The sequence below is a fragment of the Syngnathus leptorhynchus genome, chromosome 9 (assembly GCF_054491065.1).
Source record: "Syngnathus leptorhynchus isolate UIUO chromosome 9, UIUO_Slep, whole genome shotgun sequence".
NCBI classification, from domain to species: domain Eukaryota; kingdom Metazoa; phylum Chordata; class Actinopteri; order Syngnathiformes; family Syngnathidae; genus Syngnathus; species Syngnathus leptorhynchus.
The window spans coordinates 14,375,071-14,390,825 of NC_141203.1; the positions used below are offsets into that span (position 1 = coordinate 14,375,071).

Here is a 15,755-nt window from a genome sequence, read left to right on the forward strand (position 1 = left end):
AGAGCTTAGGCCAAATTTCTGGTTGTCATCTTAAAAATACACGTCGTCCTTCCCTGCGGCCTTCAGAACCTCCCGCTGTTGACTTCGACATCTCCGTGAAGAACGGCATAATGATAAAGGCCGGCGAGTCCTTGAAGCTTCCCGCAGTGGTTACTGGCCGCCCGCAGCCTGAGGTCAAGTGGGCCAAAGATGATGCTGAAATTGACAAAGAGAGAATGAATGTGGAGACAGAAGGCAAGAATAGCTGTCTGGTCATCAAGAAGACAATAAGGGCGGATCATGGCAAGTACCAGATTTCAGGCACCAACAGCAGTGGGACTAATGCTGCCGAAACCAAAGTTGACGTCATGGGTCAGTGTCATTCATTTGACGAGAAATTTCTCCCAAATGATTATTTTCCATTTCTATTTCTTTTGGCTATTCCATACTTTATGTCCCCGTCTTTTTTTGTTTTTATGATTTTGTGCAGATGTCCCAGGGCCTGTTGTCGACTTGAAGACTGTGACGGTGACCAAGAAAAATATCACTCTCACCTGGTCCGATCCAGTGGACAACGGCGGCAGCGACATCATTGGCTACGAGGTCCTGAGAAAGGATGCTAAGATGAAGCTCTTCCGCCAGCCCGTTGAGGTGGCGTCCTGCAAATACGACGTGCAGGGACTGCTGGCGGGCGAGGAATACGACTTTAGGGTCGTTGCCCGGAACAAGTATGGAGATGGCATTCCTGCGGACCTTGGGCCCATTCTAGCCGAGGATCCCAAAGGTGCTGCCAAATGTTCACGTTGAAGCCAACTGAATGACTTGCACCAGTTCCGATTGAAAGTCTTTCTCTGACGTTTCCCTACAGGTACGCCGTCTGCTCCTGAGAAGCTGCACTCCACAGACAGAAGCAAGAACACCATCACGCTGACCTGGCAGCCACCACGCAGCGACGGCGGTAGCCCCATCATTGGCTACTACGTGGAGAGGATGAGATCGGACGACAACCAGTTCGAGCCGGCCAACCGTAAGATCTTTACCAAGTGCACCGGTGTCATCGAGAACTTGTCAGAGAACCAGGAGTATGAATTCCGGGTCAAAGCTGTGAATGAGGTCGGCCACGGCCCGCCATCCAAGCCAATCGCAGCCAAGATTCAGGATGATGAAAGTACGTCACCAAAGGAGCTTTCGATTGTTTGGACACCTCCAACAATATGTGTTTGTCACCTTTTGATGTTACAGTTGCACCACTTATTACAATTCTGAAGTACTTCAAGAGTAACACAATCATTGTGAAGAAAGGCTCGGCCGTCGACATTCCAGCTGAGGTTAAGGGACTTCCCCTTCCGACAATCAAATGGATGAAAGACGACGAGGTGATAGACAAATGTGACAAAGAGATGACGATGGAAACTGAGGAGGTGAGCCGGCACTCTTTTGAAATGGACTCCATTCTGTGCTTCTTTGTGTACACCTTCTTCAATGACTGTAGTATTTTTTGTGTCCCTCACTGACACTGGATGTTGTTTGCCAATTCTTCAATTACCAGGTAAATCGCACAACGTTGAGGACAACCATTTCCATGCCGGAAACCATCAGGCAAGACAAAGGCAATTACAAACTTTTAGCCGAAAACAGCCACGGCAAAGCTCAGCACGTCATCCGTGTGGAGATCCTCGGTACGGACCCCGTTCAGAGGCAGGCAGGGACTGTTGATGCAGAGCGTCACTTGTCTAATCTGAGGTCCTCTTGTTTGCAGACCGCCCTCTTCCCCCGAGGAACATTGTGGTCTCGGACATCAAGGCGGACTCCTGCTACCTGACCTGGGATGCCCCCGAAGACAACGGAGGCAGTGAGATCACCAACTATATCATTGAACGCAGAGATGCCAGCAAGAAGAAATCAGACTTTGAGGCTGTGACCTCAAACCTCATTGATCGTCGCTACGGGGTGAGTGCCGACACGTGCACACGTAGACCAGGTGCATTCGCGTGACCTCTTCTGCTGTACGAACGCTCGTGGTCTGCCATTTGCCCACTCAGGTCTACAAACTGATTATGAATGGCCACTACCAATTCAGAATCAGGGCGGAAAACAAATACGGCATCAGTGACGGTTGTGACTCCGAGAAGGTAGAACTGAAGGATCCGTTTGGACTCCCGGGACCGCCGCAAAACCCCAGGATCATTGCCGCCACATCCAACACAATGACTCTGGCCTGGGATCCTCCACTCGACAACGGCGGCTCCACCATACAAGGCTACTGGCTGGAGAAGAGGGAACGTGGAGCTGTGTACTGGGGGCGCGTTAATCGCTGCCCAGTTACCAAACCGGCCGTAAAGGACCTGCAGTACACTGTCCTCAAGCTCATCGAAGGAACCGAATATCAATTCAGGGTGGCAGCAAGCAATGCCGCAGGAATTGGGCCGCCCAGCGAGTCCACAGAGAGCCGCTTCGCCGTGGACCCATGCAGTGAGTCTTGACTTTTTGCGCCCTTCTTGTTTAATATTTTGACTAACTGAAGTTGGAACGCTCCCTCATTTTATTATTATTAAGTGCTGCCACTTGAGGCTTTTTTCCACAACACTGAAGTTGAGTTTGCGCCACACAATGAAATCTTGACCTTTTCCGGCCCTCAGACCCTCCTACTGCACCCGGATACCCTGAGGTCAAAGACAAGACCAAGAACAGTGTCACACTCACCTGGAGTCCCCCAGACAGGGATGGAGGCAGCCCCGTCAAGGGTTACATTATTGAGGTTCACGAGGAAGGCTCCCCTGATTGGAAAAGGGTGAATCCTGATGAAAAACTCCACCCGTCCACTGTGATAACTGTTCCCAACCTAAAGGAGGGCAAGAAGTGTAAGTTCAGGATCTACGCTGTGAATGCTGCAGGCAATTCGGAGCCTGCCAGGACTGCAGACGTCCTTGTTCAGGATATCCTTGGTAAGAACGCTTTGGCTTGTTTGCCCAATTGTAGTAGCATACAAGTTTCAATCCTTCACCGCGTCTGTCCTCTAGTTGAGCCGACCGTGTCACTGGACGTAAGTGCCCACGACCTGCTGAACTGCAGGGCTGGAACCACAATCAGGATCCCTGCCAGCATCAGCGGGCGTCCAACGCCTAAGGTAACCTGGACCTTCGACGGAACGGCCGAGACCGAGACAAAAAACCAACTCCACACACTCCCCATCGGCTCAGAGGTAAAATGACACAGATGACGGTTTAGGCCGTACGACGTCCTCCCGTGTACCACGTCAACAGCGAGAGGTATTTTGAGACGGAATTTGGACATTCCTCTCTGTAGATTCACTCCTCCGACACAACCTCCGTGGTCATCATTCCTGAGTGCAAAATGAACCACGCTGGCCGCTACATAATCAATGCAGAGAGCCCAGCCGGACACAAAGTTGTCAAAGTGCGAGTCAACATCCTTGGTGTGTGATAGAGAGTGCTCAACTTGAACTCACTTTTCACGACTAAAAGCAGAAAAGATCACAAAATGTCATTTTTCAACTGGACCGTAGATCTTCCAGGACCTCCTCGAGACCTGAAGGTGAGCGACGTGACCAGAGGTACTTGCCGACTCACCTGGAAACCTCCAGAGAACGATGGAGGAGAGAGGGTGAAGAGCTACTTCATTGAGAAGAAGACTGTGGTGGGAAAAGCCTGGACAAAGGTGAAGCGCATCTTTGCTGATAGTGCCTTGACATGTATTATTAACTAAAAGGCACGATAATGAATTGGCTGTTTTGTTGGACCCCCATGCAGAATATAAAAAGGTCCTGAACAAACCATGACAAATATCCAGAAAACACTTGGATACAACACAAACTGAGTGACTCAAATTTCTCTACCCTGATCTCATCAACTCAGGTGAATCCATCCTGTGCTGCGCAGTCACTCGTGGTTCCAGACCTGATTGAAGGTCAGGAATACCTGTTCCGCATCCGTGCTGAGAATCGATTCGGTTTTGGGCCTTACCTCGCAACCACCGAGGGAACCACAGCCAGAGATCCTATCCGTACGTCCGTGCTCTGTTTGAGCCTCCACTATATTTTGGGGACTTGCGACTGAGTTTCCTCTGTGCGTTTCCTGTGCTTTCAGATCCCCCAGATCCCCCAACCAGGCTTAAAATTGAAAGTGTGCGGAAGGGAACAGTGAGCCTCACATGGAAGCCTCCCAAAAATGATGGTGGATCACCTGTAACTCACTATAGCGTCGACCTACTCTGCTGGGATGCCAGTGGGACTCAGAAAGAGTCCTGGAGGAGGTAAACCATCTTAGAAGACAAGACAAGCTGGTTGTTGGCTATGCAATAGCTTCAACTTTCACCCCTGACTGCAGGTGTAACAGGAGGGACATTGATATCACAAGCTTTAAGGTGGAGGACCTGACAGAAGGTGATGAGTACGAGTTCAGAGTGGTTGCTTATAACCAGGCTGGACCGAGCCGACCATCTTCTACTGCCGGGCCCATTCTCATTCGGGACCAGACCTGTAAGTACAGTAGATAAGGAACAGTTCATTTTCATGTCCAGTCAACCATGAAGTTTACAAATACACAAATTCTGCGGTGGACATTCTATCATATCACACTGAACCTCCAGGCGCTCCATCCATTGAACTAAAGGAGTTCATGGAGGCCGAGCAAGGCAGTGACATCAGGATTGTGGCCAGGATACGTGGCTGCCCGTTCCCCACGCTCACTTGGTACAAGGCCCCACCCCACAAGTCCGACAGCAAGGCAGAGGTCTGCTACGATGAGCACATCAACAAGATGGTGTCCGACGACAGCTGCACACTGTTGATACAGCAGGGCAAACGTCCTGACACCGGCCTTTACACACTCGTGGCCTCCAACAGCCTCGGCAAAGCCTCTAAAGAGATGAGGCTCAATGTGCTCGGTAAATATCATCAGTGTCCTCGTGGTTTTTCAAACACGATTTGAGATGACATTTTTGATGACACTTTGATTACATCTGGTCAACCCTGAACACCCTTACGTACGCCACATTATTAAATCTTGTTGTTCCACCAGGTCGTCCCGGTCCTCCCTCTGCTCCCATTAAGTTTGAGGAGGTTGGGGCTGAGAGAATCACTCTCTCCTGGCTGCCACCAAGTGATGACGGGGGCTCCAAAGTCACCAATTATGTCATCTGGAAGCGGGTGGCCAACAGAAATACCTGGGTCCCTGTCACCAGCGAGCCCAAAGAACGCACCTGGACAGTGGAGAGTCTGATGGAGGGCCACGAGTACGTTTTCCGCATTATGGCCCAGAACAAGTATGGTGTCGGCGAACCGCTAGACAGTGATCCAGAAGTAGCCAGAAACCTCTATAGTAAGTCCACTTGAGCTCACGTGGGCTACACTTCCACACTCCTGCATCCAATTGAAAAATGGTCCTTCCGTTCTGCAGCTGTACCCGGCCAATGCGAAAAGCCAACAGTGTCCGGCATCACTTTGGACTCCATGACCGTGACTTGGGAGGAGCCCGAAGATGACGGCGGCACGCCAATCACCGGTTACTGGTTGGAGCGCAAGGAGACCACCGGGAAACGCTGGGCACGTGTCACCCGTGACCCTATCAGACCCATGGGCCTGGGTGAATCTTGTACAGTGAACGGACTCATTGAGGGTTCCGAGTACATCTTTAGAGTTACGGCTATCAATGCTGCGGGACCTGGACTCCCCAGTGTCCCGACTGATCCCCACTTTGCCAGAGACCCCATCTGTAAGCGCTCACCACACTCTGCGTCATCCGATAAACAAAACAGTTGCTCTGTCTTTAAATGAACAATGCTCTCCCTTTCTCCAGCCCCGCCCTCTCCTCCAACACCAAAGGTTTCCGATTGGACAAGGTCAACCGTGGATCTGGAGTGGATTCCCCCGCTGAAAGACGGAGGCTCCAAAATTCTCGGCTACTGGGTGGAGTACAAGGAGGACGGCACCGAGGCTTGGGTCAAGGTGACAAAAAGCTTGGTCCGACAAAATGGAAATCGACCAATTTAGATTGTTTTTAGCAGCTCTCCCAATCTGCTGGAAGAATGCGCTAAGAGATGAGATTTTCAAAACATATGATCATGATGATGTTTGATTTCCTCTCGCTCTACCCGCAACAAATGGTGGGCACATTTGTTTTGTGTTGCAGGCCAAAGACACAGAAATCCGTGGCACCCGCTTTGTAATTGCTGGTCTGAAGAGTGGCGGTCAATTCAGGTTCAGAGTCACGGCCTTCAACCTCGCCGGTGTTAGTGAACCAGGCGAAGTTCTTGAGGTGCTGGAGCTCAGTGACAGAAACGGTAAGTGTGCCGTAAAGGGCAAAAAAACCCAAGGATTTCCAACAATCTTCATCTATCAGTTTAATGAAACTTTTGTCTTCAGTTGCCCCTGAGGTTGATTTGGATGCCTCGGTCAAGGAGAGGTTGGTGGTCCACGCCGGTGGGGTCATCCGGATCATCTGTTACGTGTCTGGTCAGCCATCACCAGAAGTCACCTGGAGCAGGGATGGAATGGCTCTACCCCCTGAGGCCAAGCTGGAGACAACAGCCATCAGCTCATCTTTGGTCATCAAAGGGTGTACCAGAAGGCATCTCGGCATCTACACGCTGACTGCGAAGAATGCCGCAGGGGAAAAGAAGAAGAACGTCACAGTGGAAGTGCTGGGTGAGTCATTCTGCACAATGCAAATAAGATGTTCTGGTTCTCGGAAACTGACCGCAAACCTTTGATTTATTGCAATTCCCACAAACCTTTTGCATTTTCCGACAGATGTTCCCGGGCCCGTAGGCATCCCTATGATTGCAGAGAACTTGAGCAATGATTCCTGCAAGATCAACTGGTACTTTCCGGAAAACGACGGCGGCTCTCCCATCAGTAATTACGTGATCGAGAAGCGTGAAGCCGAGAGAAAAGCCTGGACGTCGCTCTCGTTCACCGCCAGTAGACAGAATGCCGTGGCTACTGGCCTCACCTCGGGCAAGGCGTATTTCTTCAGAGTTGCCGCCGAGAACGCCATTGGCATCGGACCCTTCATGGAGACAGCGGCCGAGCTCATCATCAAGGAGCTGTTGAGTGAGTGAATATCAAGTTTCCATACAAACGTTTTGCATCATCATGTTTTCAATCAAATCCAATGTAATGTCGATGTCATTCCAAGTCAAACCCCTCTGAAGTTTCCATGCAAACAGTTTGCTTTGTGCTCAGGAAATGCATCATCATGTTTTCAATCAAATCCAATGTAATGTAGCTGTCGTTCAAAGTCAAACCCCTCTTAAGTTTCCATGCAAACATTTTGCTTTCTGCTCAGGAAATGCATCATCGCATTTTCAATCAAATCCAATGTATTGTAGACGTCATTCAAAGTCAAAGCCCTCTCAAGATCCCAAAGAACACGAATGAACATTTATTTCTTGTCTCCGCACGTTCAGGTGTGCCTGACCGACCCGAGGAGCTCGAGGTGACCAAGGTCACTAAAGATTTGATCAGTGTCACATGGAGAGCGCCCAAGTTTGACGGTGGCTCCGAGATCGTTATGTATGTCTTGGAGGCCCGTTTGATTGGGAAAGACAGGTTCACTCGATTGACCAAGGAAAAACTGATGGAAAGGAAGTATACTTTTGACGGACTGAAGGAGGGCGACACCTATGAGTTCCGAGTTAGCGCTGTCAATGAAGTCGGGCAGGGTAAACCCTCATTCTGCTCCAAACCAGTCACCTGCAGGAATGAACTCGGTAAGCAACCCATCTCTAACCAATTCCGCTGTGCCGGAGTTCTAAGAACTCACCGACGACTTTTGCGTGACCTGCTCCAGAGCCACCGACTATCGAGTTGGACTTCCGCGACAAACTCATCGTTCGTGTCGGCGAGAGCTTCCTGTTGCAGGGTCGCTACACCGGCAAGCCTTCTCCATCCATCGTGTGGTACCGAGACGACGAAGAACTGAAGGCCGACAAGCACGTCATGTTCAAGAATACGCTGACCACAATGTCACTGGGTGTGATGAAGGCACAGCGCCACCACAGCGGCCGATACGTGGTGGCAGTGGAGAACAGCACCGGGTCCAGAAAGGGAGTCTGCAACGTCACAGTTGTTGGTATGAGCTTGAAACTCATCCTGACCTTCCTTCATATTTACAACTTGCAAAGGCGTAGTGGCTGGGCCAATATACTGTACCGTTCCATTATCTCATTTCTGGTACATTATGGTAATTGTTGTGAAAGAACACTCAGCAAGTTTCTGTCATCTACGCAGACCGTCCATCTCCTCCCGTGGGTCCAGTTGTCTTTGAAGAGGTGCACCGTGACTACATGGTAATCTCTTGGAAACCTCCTCTGGACAGCGGCGGCGTAGAGATTTCCAACTATATCATTGAGAAAAGGGATGCAAACAGAGAAATGTGGACCACTGTCACTTCAGCAAACACCAAGACCACATGCAAGGTTGGCTCATGTGCATTAGCCATCAAATGTGTGGTTTCAGAATGCGGACGCTAGGAAATCATTTCAGAAATATGTTTTCAGAATGTGGATGCTAGGAAAACGTTTGTTTGATCATTTCAGATCCCCAAACTGACAGAGGGAAGAGAGTACATCATGAGAATCTGTGCTGAGAACATGTATGGTATCAGCGACCCACTGGACTCTGAGGAGATGAGAGCAAAAGACCTCTTCAGTGAGTATTTTGTCTTCAGTGAGTATTTTGGCCCCACTCTGGAGCCAGGTCTGGAGGTGGGACCCATCCGAAGGGGAGCGTCTAGTGGCTGGGCGGTAGTTAAACGGTAGCCTTTGAGGCCACCGAGCGATATCAGTTTTGAAATGACCACCGTTTCACCACATTTTGCTCTGGCTTTTCTGCAGGAGTTCCAGAGGCCCCTGAGATTCCGACCGTCAGGGAGGTGTACGCTACCAACGCACTGGTGCTCTGGAACCGGCCCCGTGATGGAGGAAAGCCCATCATCAACTATATACTGGAGAAGAAGGACCCCACTGCCAAGAGGTGGTCAAGAGCAACAAGAGAACCCTTGTATCCTGCTACTCAGTATCGAGTTCAGGACCTGGTGGAGGGCTGTGAATATGAATTCCGTGTGATGGCTGAAAATGAGCTTGGAACTGGAGACCCGAGTGAACCCTCAAAGCCCATTCTTGCCAAAGATCCCATCGGTTTGTGTGACTAAAGCCGCAAACAGACCTACCTCATCATACCGCAATGACGTAAGATAATATCATACGTGTTGTCCATTCTCTACAGTGCGGCCTAGTCCTCCAGTGACCCCCGAAGCCTACGACAAGACAAAAGAATCTGTGAGTCTCAAATGGCAGAAGCCCCGCCATGACGGAAAAGGACGGATATTTGGCTACCTGGTCGAGTACCAGAAGCCAGGTTCCATTGAGTGGATTCAGGCTAATGAACATCCAGAGCAGTGCCCTGACCTGCACTATGTAGTCACAGGGCTAAGTGATGGCCAAGAGTACGCCTTCCGGATCTACACTGTCAACGCCGCCGGCAAATCTGACCCAGCCTATGTCAAACAGACAGTCAAGGTTCATGACAGACTGGGTATGATGATCTTTCTTTTTTTTGTCTTCTTTTTATGTCTGTGTTCGACATGTCTCTCTCTTTTCGATACCACATATCCTGAGAGGCAATAGGCTGAGCACTCTGTTTTGCCTCCCTCTGCAGAGGCACCAGAGTTGCTGCTGGACGCTAACATGGTGCGTGACCATCTGGCCATGCTGGGCACAGACATCACCTTGAGTGCAACGATCAAGGGTGTGCCCACGCCCACCATTACCTGGAAGAAAAACGATGGCCAAATGCCATCTCATATCACTGTCGCCGTCACGTCCGCCGGTAGCAAAATCTTCATCCCCAAGTGCGTCCGCCCCGACTCCGGCAACTACTCTCTCACGGCGGAAAATGCTGCCGGAAAGAAAACGGCCATGGTTGCCGTTCTGGTTCTGAGTGAGTCAATACCATCAATATTTGTGAATGATATGCTTTTTCCCTTCTTTTTTTTTTTTTTTATCCCATGTTGGAACAACATCTCTTCAGCTCAAATTCCATCCCTTGTTTTCCCTTCAGACAAGCCATCACCGCCGAGAGACCTGGCGGTCTCCGAGGTGACCAGCGAGTCGGCTTACTTGACCTGGAAAGCTCCAGAGGACAACGGCGGTGCTGTTGTCTCCCATTACATCGTGGAAAAGAAGGATGTTGCTGCTGAGCAGTGGGTCCCGGTCTCTGCGGCCAACAAGAAGCAGAGTTTGATGGCCATGTATCTGATGGAAGGAATCCAGTACCTGTTCAGGGTGGCAGCCGAAAACCAGTTTGGCAGGAGTGATTATGTGATCACAAAAACTCCCATCAAGGCTGTCGATCCACTCTGTGAGTGCAACGCTGTTTGTTGTCTGTTTCAGTCTTGTCCTGAATCCTGAATGTTATTTGCTCCTAACTCAATTTACTCATCGCTGGAAATTCACTCTGATGCCTGTGTTTAGAGAGGCAGAGTGTGCAGTATCCCATGTTGAAGGGCCAGCACTACATTTTTTGTGCACTCTGAACAACCGAATGTCAAATCTGAGCAACGGCGAGTTTCCAAACACTCGGAGCGAATCGACACGCGGCGGCCTGCAAATTTCCGAACGCGTCTCAACCCGTGCGTCTTAGTGAGGACAGTAGACAAGCATTTGAATTTGAAATACAAGAAACAAAAGCCTGAACATGAATTATATTCAGACCCACTATGACAGTTTTACTTTCTTTTCATCTGAGCTTTAAAGAGACACTCGAGTTGTGCCGCCGGTCTGGTAAATAAATGATTAAATACTTCCACGTACCCCGTGCAATGCGCTCACGTACCCCTAGGCCCCCAAAGCAAGGGTGTTAAGGTTCCTTGACTGTCCCAGGTTTTTTTAACCACTTCACTCTAGCAGTGGCTCATCTTAAACTCACCCATAACTTGCGACACAAAGCAAAAAGACTGACCAAGTGACGGCTTGCAACATGAAAAGCTTAAATTGTGCCACTAAGTCAAGGTAGCACCATGTTGTGTATACCATTTCTAACTACAAATCTGTCTCCATTATTTAGACCCACCTGGCCCCCCAAAGTACCTACACCACACTGATGCAGACAAGACAGAGGTGTGGTTAGAGTGGGAGTGGCCCGATCGCACCGGAGGAATTTTTTGCGGCCTGCAAATTTCCGAACGCGTCTCAACCCGTGCGTCTTAGTGAGGACAGTAGACAAGCATTTGAATTTGAAATACAAGAAACAAAAGCCTGAACATGAATTATATTCAGACCCACTATGACAGTTTTACTTTCTTTTCATCTGAGCTTTAAAGAGACACTCGAGTTGTGCCGCCGGTCTGGTAAATAAATGATTAAATACTTCCACGTACCCCGTGCGATGCGCTCACGTACCCCTAGGCCCCCAAAGCAAGGGTGTTAAGGTTCCTTGACTGTCCCAGGTTTTTTTAACCACTTCACTCTAGCAGTGGCTCATCTTAAACTCACCCATAACTTGCGACACAAAGCAAAAAGACTGACCAAGTGACGGCTTGCAACATGAAAAGCTTAAATTGTGCCACTAAGTCAAGGTAGCACCATGTTGTGTATACCATTTCTAACTACAAATCTGTCTCCATTATTTAGACCCACCTGGCCCCCCAAAGTACCTACACCACACTGATGCAGACAAGACAGAGGTGTGGTTAGAGTGGGAGTGGCCCGATCGCACCGGAGGAAGTGAAATCACAGGCTTCATCGTTGAGTACCAGGAAGAGACTCAGCCAGATTGGGTTTCCTATAAGACTGTCAGCAGTAACCATGCACATGTCAGCGGTCTCGGGGAAGGCAAGACCTACCGCTTCCGGGTCATGGCTCAGAACGCTATTGGTGTGAGTCGTCCTGACATCAGTGTTCCCGTCACCTGTCAGGAAAAGACACGTAAGACATTCCAGTTTTGGACTGAAGAACAGCTGCAGTGTTTCATTCCATTGAAATTCCTCACACGAATGCTTTTTCTTTGTCTTTCAGTACCCCCCGCCATTGAAGTCGATGTGAAGCTTATCGAGGGTATTGTTGTGAAGGTAGGCAGCACTATTGTACTGCCTGCCAAGATGAAGGGGATCCCCATCCCCACTGCCAAGTGGATGACAGATGGCAAGGAAATTACATCAGAAGGTCACTATAAGATAGAATCCACTGGATCCACCTCCACTCTCACCATACCAGAATGCAAGAGAGGAGACACGGGCGAGTACATCCTCACCGTGTCCAACCCTGCAGGCAGCAAGACTGTCGCTCTGCACGTCACTGTGCTCGATCTTCCAGGGGCACCCGTCGGACCAATCAACATCTTAGAAGTAACCCCTGATCATATGATGATACAATGGAGGCCACCCAAGGATGACGGTGGTACCCCTATCACCAACTATGTGGTTGAAAAAAAGGATGTGAAGAAATCTTGGGAGCCTTGGTCGGTTGTAAGTTCGAGCGGTATCGGTACCAAAGCTAAGGTGTCACGCCTGGAGAAGGGTCGTGAGTACGTGGTTCGTATCCGTGCCGAGAACAAGATCGGAATCGGTGCCGGACTTGAGAGTCCCCCGACCATTGCCAAGCACTTGTTCAACCCTCCCGGTCCACCGGGCCTCCCGGTGTGCTCTGATATTACAGAGAATGCTGTGACAGTGGAATGGTCCCTGCCTGACCACGACGGAGGTAGTCCTATCAGTGGCTACGTGATTGAACGCAGAGAGATGACAGGGAAGTGGATTCGTGTCAACAAAACTCCCGTGCTGGATCTCAGATACAGGGTTTCGGGCCTACTTGAAGGCAACAGCTATGAGTTCAGAGTATTTGCTGAAAACATTGCCGGTGTCAGTGAGCCATCGCTCACCTCTGATCCCATCAAGGCGACCCGGCCCATCACCAAGCCGGGACCTCCTGGAAATCCTAAACTAAAGGACTGGAGCAAGTTGTATGCGGATATCTGCTGGACCAAACCCACAAGAGATGGTGGCAGCCCTATCCTGGGCTATGTTGTAGAGATTCAAAAGTCAGGATCTGCTCAGTGGGACAGGGTTAACAAGGAACTCGTCAAGTTGTGTGCCTACAGAGTACCAGGTTTCATTGAAGGTATGGAGTACAGGGTCCGAATCAGAGCCACAAACAAGGTCGGAGAGAGCGAACCCCGGGAACTGAGCGAGACCATCTTGGCGAAGGACATTCTCGTTCCTCCAGAGGTTGTCGTTGACGTATCGTGCCGTGACTCTCTGACTGTAAGGGCAGGACAGATCATCAGTTTGGTGGCCAGAGTTAAGGGCAGACCTGACCCAGAGATTGCCTGGACCAAGGATGCTAGAGTCTTGTGTCGAGACAAACGCACAATGCTGAACAACAACTATCCTCTGTGTGAATTGGTCATTAATGATGCCGTCAGGTCCGACTATGGCAAATACGCCATTGTTGCCAAAAACAGCAGCGGACAGGCACAAGCCACCATTATTGTCAATGTCCTGGACACACCTGGAGCTTGCCAAAATATGAAGGTGGCTTATGTGACCAAGAACTCTTGCATGGTGTCTTGGGAAAATCCAGAGGACAATGGAGGCACAGAGATCACCCAGTACATTATCGAGAGCCGACAACCTAGCCAGAGGGGGTGGACGGTAATTTCCAATGACTGTACAAAGCGTCTGATGAAGGCCCCTCTCTCGGGGGGCTGTGAGTACTTTTTCCGCGTTAGTGCCGAAAACAAGATCGGTGTTGGACCACCCACAGAGACCAAGACGGCCGTTTTGGCGATTGACCCCATTGAGAAACCTGGTGAACCGATCGATTTCCATATCGCCGAGATTGGCAAGACCTTCTGCTTCCTCAAATGGAAGAAGCCCGACTATGACGGAGGTAGTCGTAACCTGGGTTACCACGTCGAGAAGAAGCCAAAGGAGGCTGAAGAGTGGGAGAGACTTCATAAAGGTGCAATTAAAGAGACTCACTTTATGGCTGACAGGTGCATTGAAAACCAGGTCTACCAGTTCAGAGTTCAGACGAAAAATGACGGCGGTGAAAGCAAATGGGTGACCACAGCAGAAGTCGTCATCAAGGAGCAGCTTGTAGAGCCAGAGATCAAAATCAAACTGGATGGAAACCTTGTAGTAAAGGCAGGGGACTCAATTCCCATCGAGGCAATGGTCAAAGGCAAACCCCAACCTGATGTCAAATGGACCAAGGATGATGGCACCGGAGAGCTCAAAAAGGGCTCCAGGCTTCAGATCGAAACCGGTGTTGACTTCTCAAAGCTGCTTCTGACTACTGCTCGGCGTACAGACAGTGGCAAATATGTCGTCACTGCAGCCAACAGGGCAGGAACATGCTCTGCGTATGCCAAGGTCAATGTATTGGACAGACCCGGCCCGGTCAGTGACCTTAAGGTGTCAGGCGTTACCACTGACAGGTGCCGTTTGGCATGGAACATTCCAGAGGACGACGGAGGCTGCGAGATCTATAACTACATCATAGAGAAATGTGACACCAAGAGGGGTGTCTGGTCCGTTCATTCAAATGCCGTCATCACCAACAAGGCCAACGTGACTCGTCTCATTGAGGGAAATGAATATATCTTTAGAGTTCGTGCAGAGAATAAAATGGGTCCTGGCCCTGCTGTAGAGAGCGAGGCCATTGTTGCCGGCACCAAGTTTAGTGTTCCAGGAGCACCTGAGGCACCGGAGGTCACCAGAATTTCCAGGGAGGAGATGACAGTGCAGTGGTCAGAGCCTGACACAGATGGTGGGAAGCCAGTCACTGGTTACATGTTGGAAAAGAAGGAGGAGCATGCTGTAAGGTGGTCCACCATTAACAAGGAGGCAATGCCAATGACGTGCTTCACCGTAACAGGATTGCTGCCCCTGCACGAATACCAATATCGAGTAAAAGCTGTCAATGAAATTGGAGTCGGCAGCGCAAGCAAACCCTCGCATGCCGTTTCGGCAAAGGACGCAATCGGTATGGCGCGGCTGGTTTACTTCTAGCCACCTGTTAGCGTTGGTTCTGCGTGACTTCAACGTGTGTGTGTTTTCTTACAGAGCCCCCTGCACCACCCACCAACTTGAAGGTCCTGGACAGCACCAAGTCCACTGTAACTCTAGGATGGACCAAGCCTGTGTCCGATGGTGGAGCGCCCATCATTGGCTATGTTGTTGAGATGAGGGTGAAGGGAAGTCCCAAGAAAGGAGATGACAATTGGAAACGCTGCAATGTGGCTGCTCAGCTTGTCTTCTGTGAGTTCACAGTCACGAGTCTTGATGAGAAACTTCTGTATGACTTCAGAGTGTCAGCTCAGAACCAGGTGGGCATGAGTCTGCCCTGTGACCTGGGAACAGCTGTGAATCCCAAGGAGATACTCGGTAAGGGTTGCTTTGGCTACCTCCTGACTTAGATGACTGTATTCATAAACGGATGTCTATAAATCCACGTTTTGCTTTTAACAGAGGCACCAGAGATCGACTTAGATGCCAACTTAAGACAGGGACTAACAGTGAGAGCTGGGTGTCCCATCAGACTGTGTGCTACCATCAGAGGAAGACCTCCTCCCAAAGTCACTTGGAGGCGGATGGGTATTGATAATGTAGTCAGGAAGGGTCACGTCGACATCATCGACACAATGACCTTCCTGGTCATTCCGGATAGCACGCGGGATGACTCTGGCAAATACTGCTTGACTGTGCAGAGTCCCGCTGGAGAAAAAGCTGTTTTCGTCACCGTCAAGGTCCTCG

The 15,755-nt window shown here is 50.1% G+C and overlaps 1 protein-coding gene across 1 annotated transcript in view; it reads left to right on the forward strand.

Annotated features, from left to right (window-relative positions):
* ttn.1 (titin, tandem duplicate 1) overlaps positions 1–15,755 on the forward strand; it is a 115,348-nt gene that overhangs the window by 48,719 nt on the left and 50,874 nt on the right. Inside the window, exons 108-141 of the mRNA XM_085920775.1 lie at positions 67–351; positions 470–763; positions 848–1,147; positions 1,222–1,400; positions 1,529–1,658; positions 1,739–1,929; positions 2,022–2,451; positions 2,619–2,924; positions 3,000–3,181; positions 3,286–3,415; positions 3,506–3,657; positions 3,855–4,002; positions 4,086–4,251; positions 4,326–4,477; positions 4,588–4,884; positions 5,019–5,318; positions 5,397–5,711; positions 5,796–5,944; positions 6,129–6,279; positions 6,362–6,643; positions 6,749–7,051; positions 7,408–7,710; positions 7,791–8,072; positions 8,231–8,418; positions 8,539–8,650; positions 8,836–9,138; positions 9,227–9,535; positions 9,659–9,940; positions 10,061–10,360; positions 11,066–11,197; positions 11,632–11,925; positions 12,016–14,985; positions 15,066–15,386; positions 15,471–15,755. Coding sequence (XP_085776901.1) covers positions 67–351; positions 470–763; positions 848–1,147; positions 1,222–1,400; positions 1,529–1,658; positions 1,739–1,929; positions 2,022–2,451; positions 2,619–2,924; positions 3,000–3,181; positions 3,286–3,415; positions 3,506–3,657; positions 3,855–4,002; positions 4,086–4,251; positions 4,326–4,477; positions 4,588–4,884; positions 5,019–5,318; positions 5,397–5,711; positions 5,796–5,944; positions 6,129–6,279; positions 6,362–6,643; positions 6,749–7,051; positions 7,408–7,710; positions 7,791–8,072; positions 8,231–8,418; positions 8,539–8,650; positions 8,836–9,138; positions 9,227–9,535; positions 9,659–9,940; positions 10,061–10,360; positions 11,066–11,197; positions 11,632–11,925; positions 12,016–14,985; positions 15,066–15,386; positions 15,471–15,755 — 10,923 coding nt within the window. The remainder of the gene's footprint in view (positions 1–66; positions 352–469; positions 764–847; positions 1,148–1,221; positions 1,401–1,528; positions 1,659–1,738; positions 1,930–2,021; positions 2,452–2,618; positions 2,925–2,999; positions 3,182–3,285; positions 3,416–3,505; positions 3,658–3,854; positions 4,003–4,085; positions 4,252–4,325; positions 4,478–4,587; positions 4,885–5,018; positions 5,319–5,396; positions 5,712–5,795; positions 5,945–6,128; positions 6,280–6,361; positions 6,644–6,748; positions 7,052–7,407; positions 7,711–7,790; positions 8,073–8,230; positions 8,419–8,538; positions 8,651–8,835; positions 9,139–9,226; positions 9,536–9,658; positions 9,941–10,060; positions 10,361–11,065; positions 11,198–11,631; positions 11,926–12,015; positions 14,986–15,065; positions 15,387–15,470) is intronic.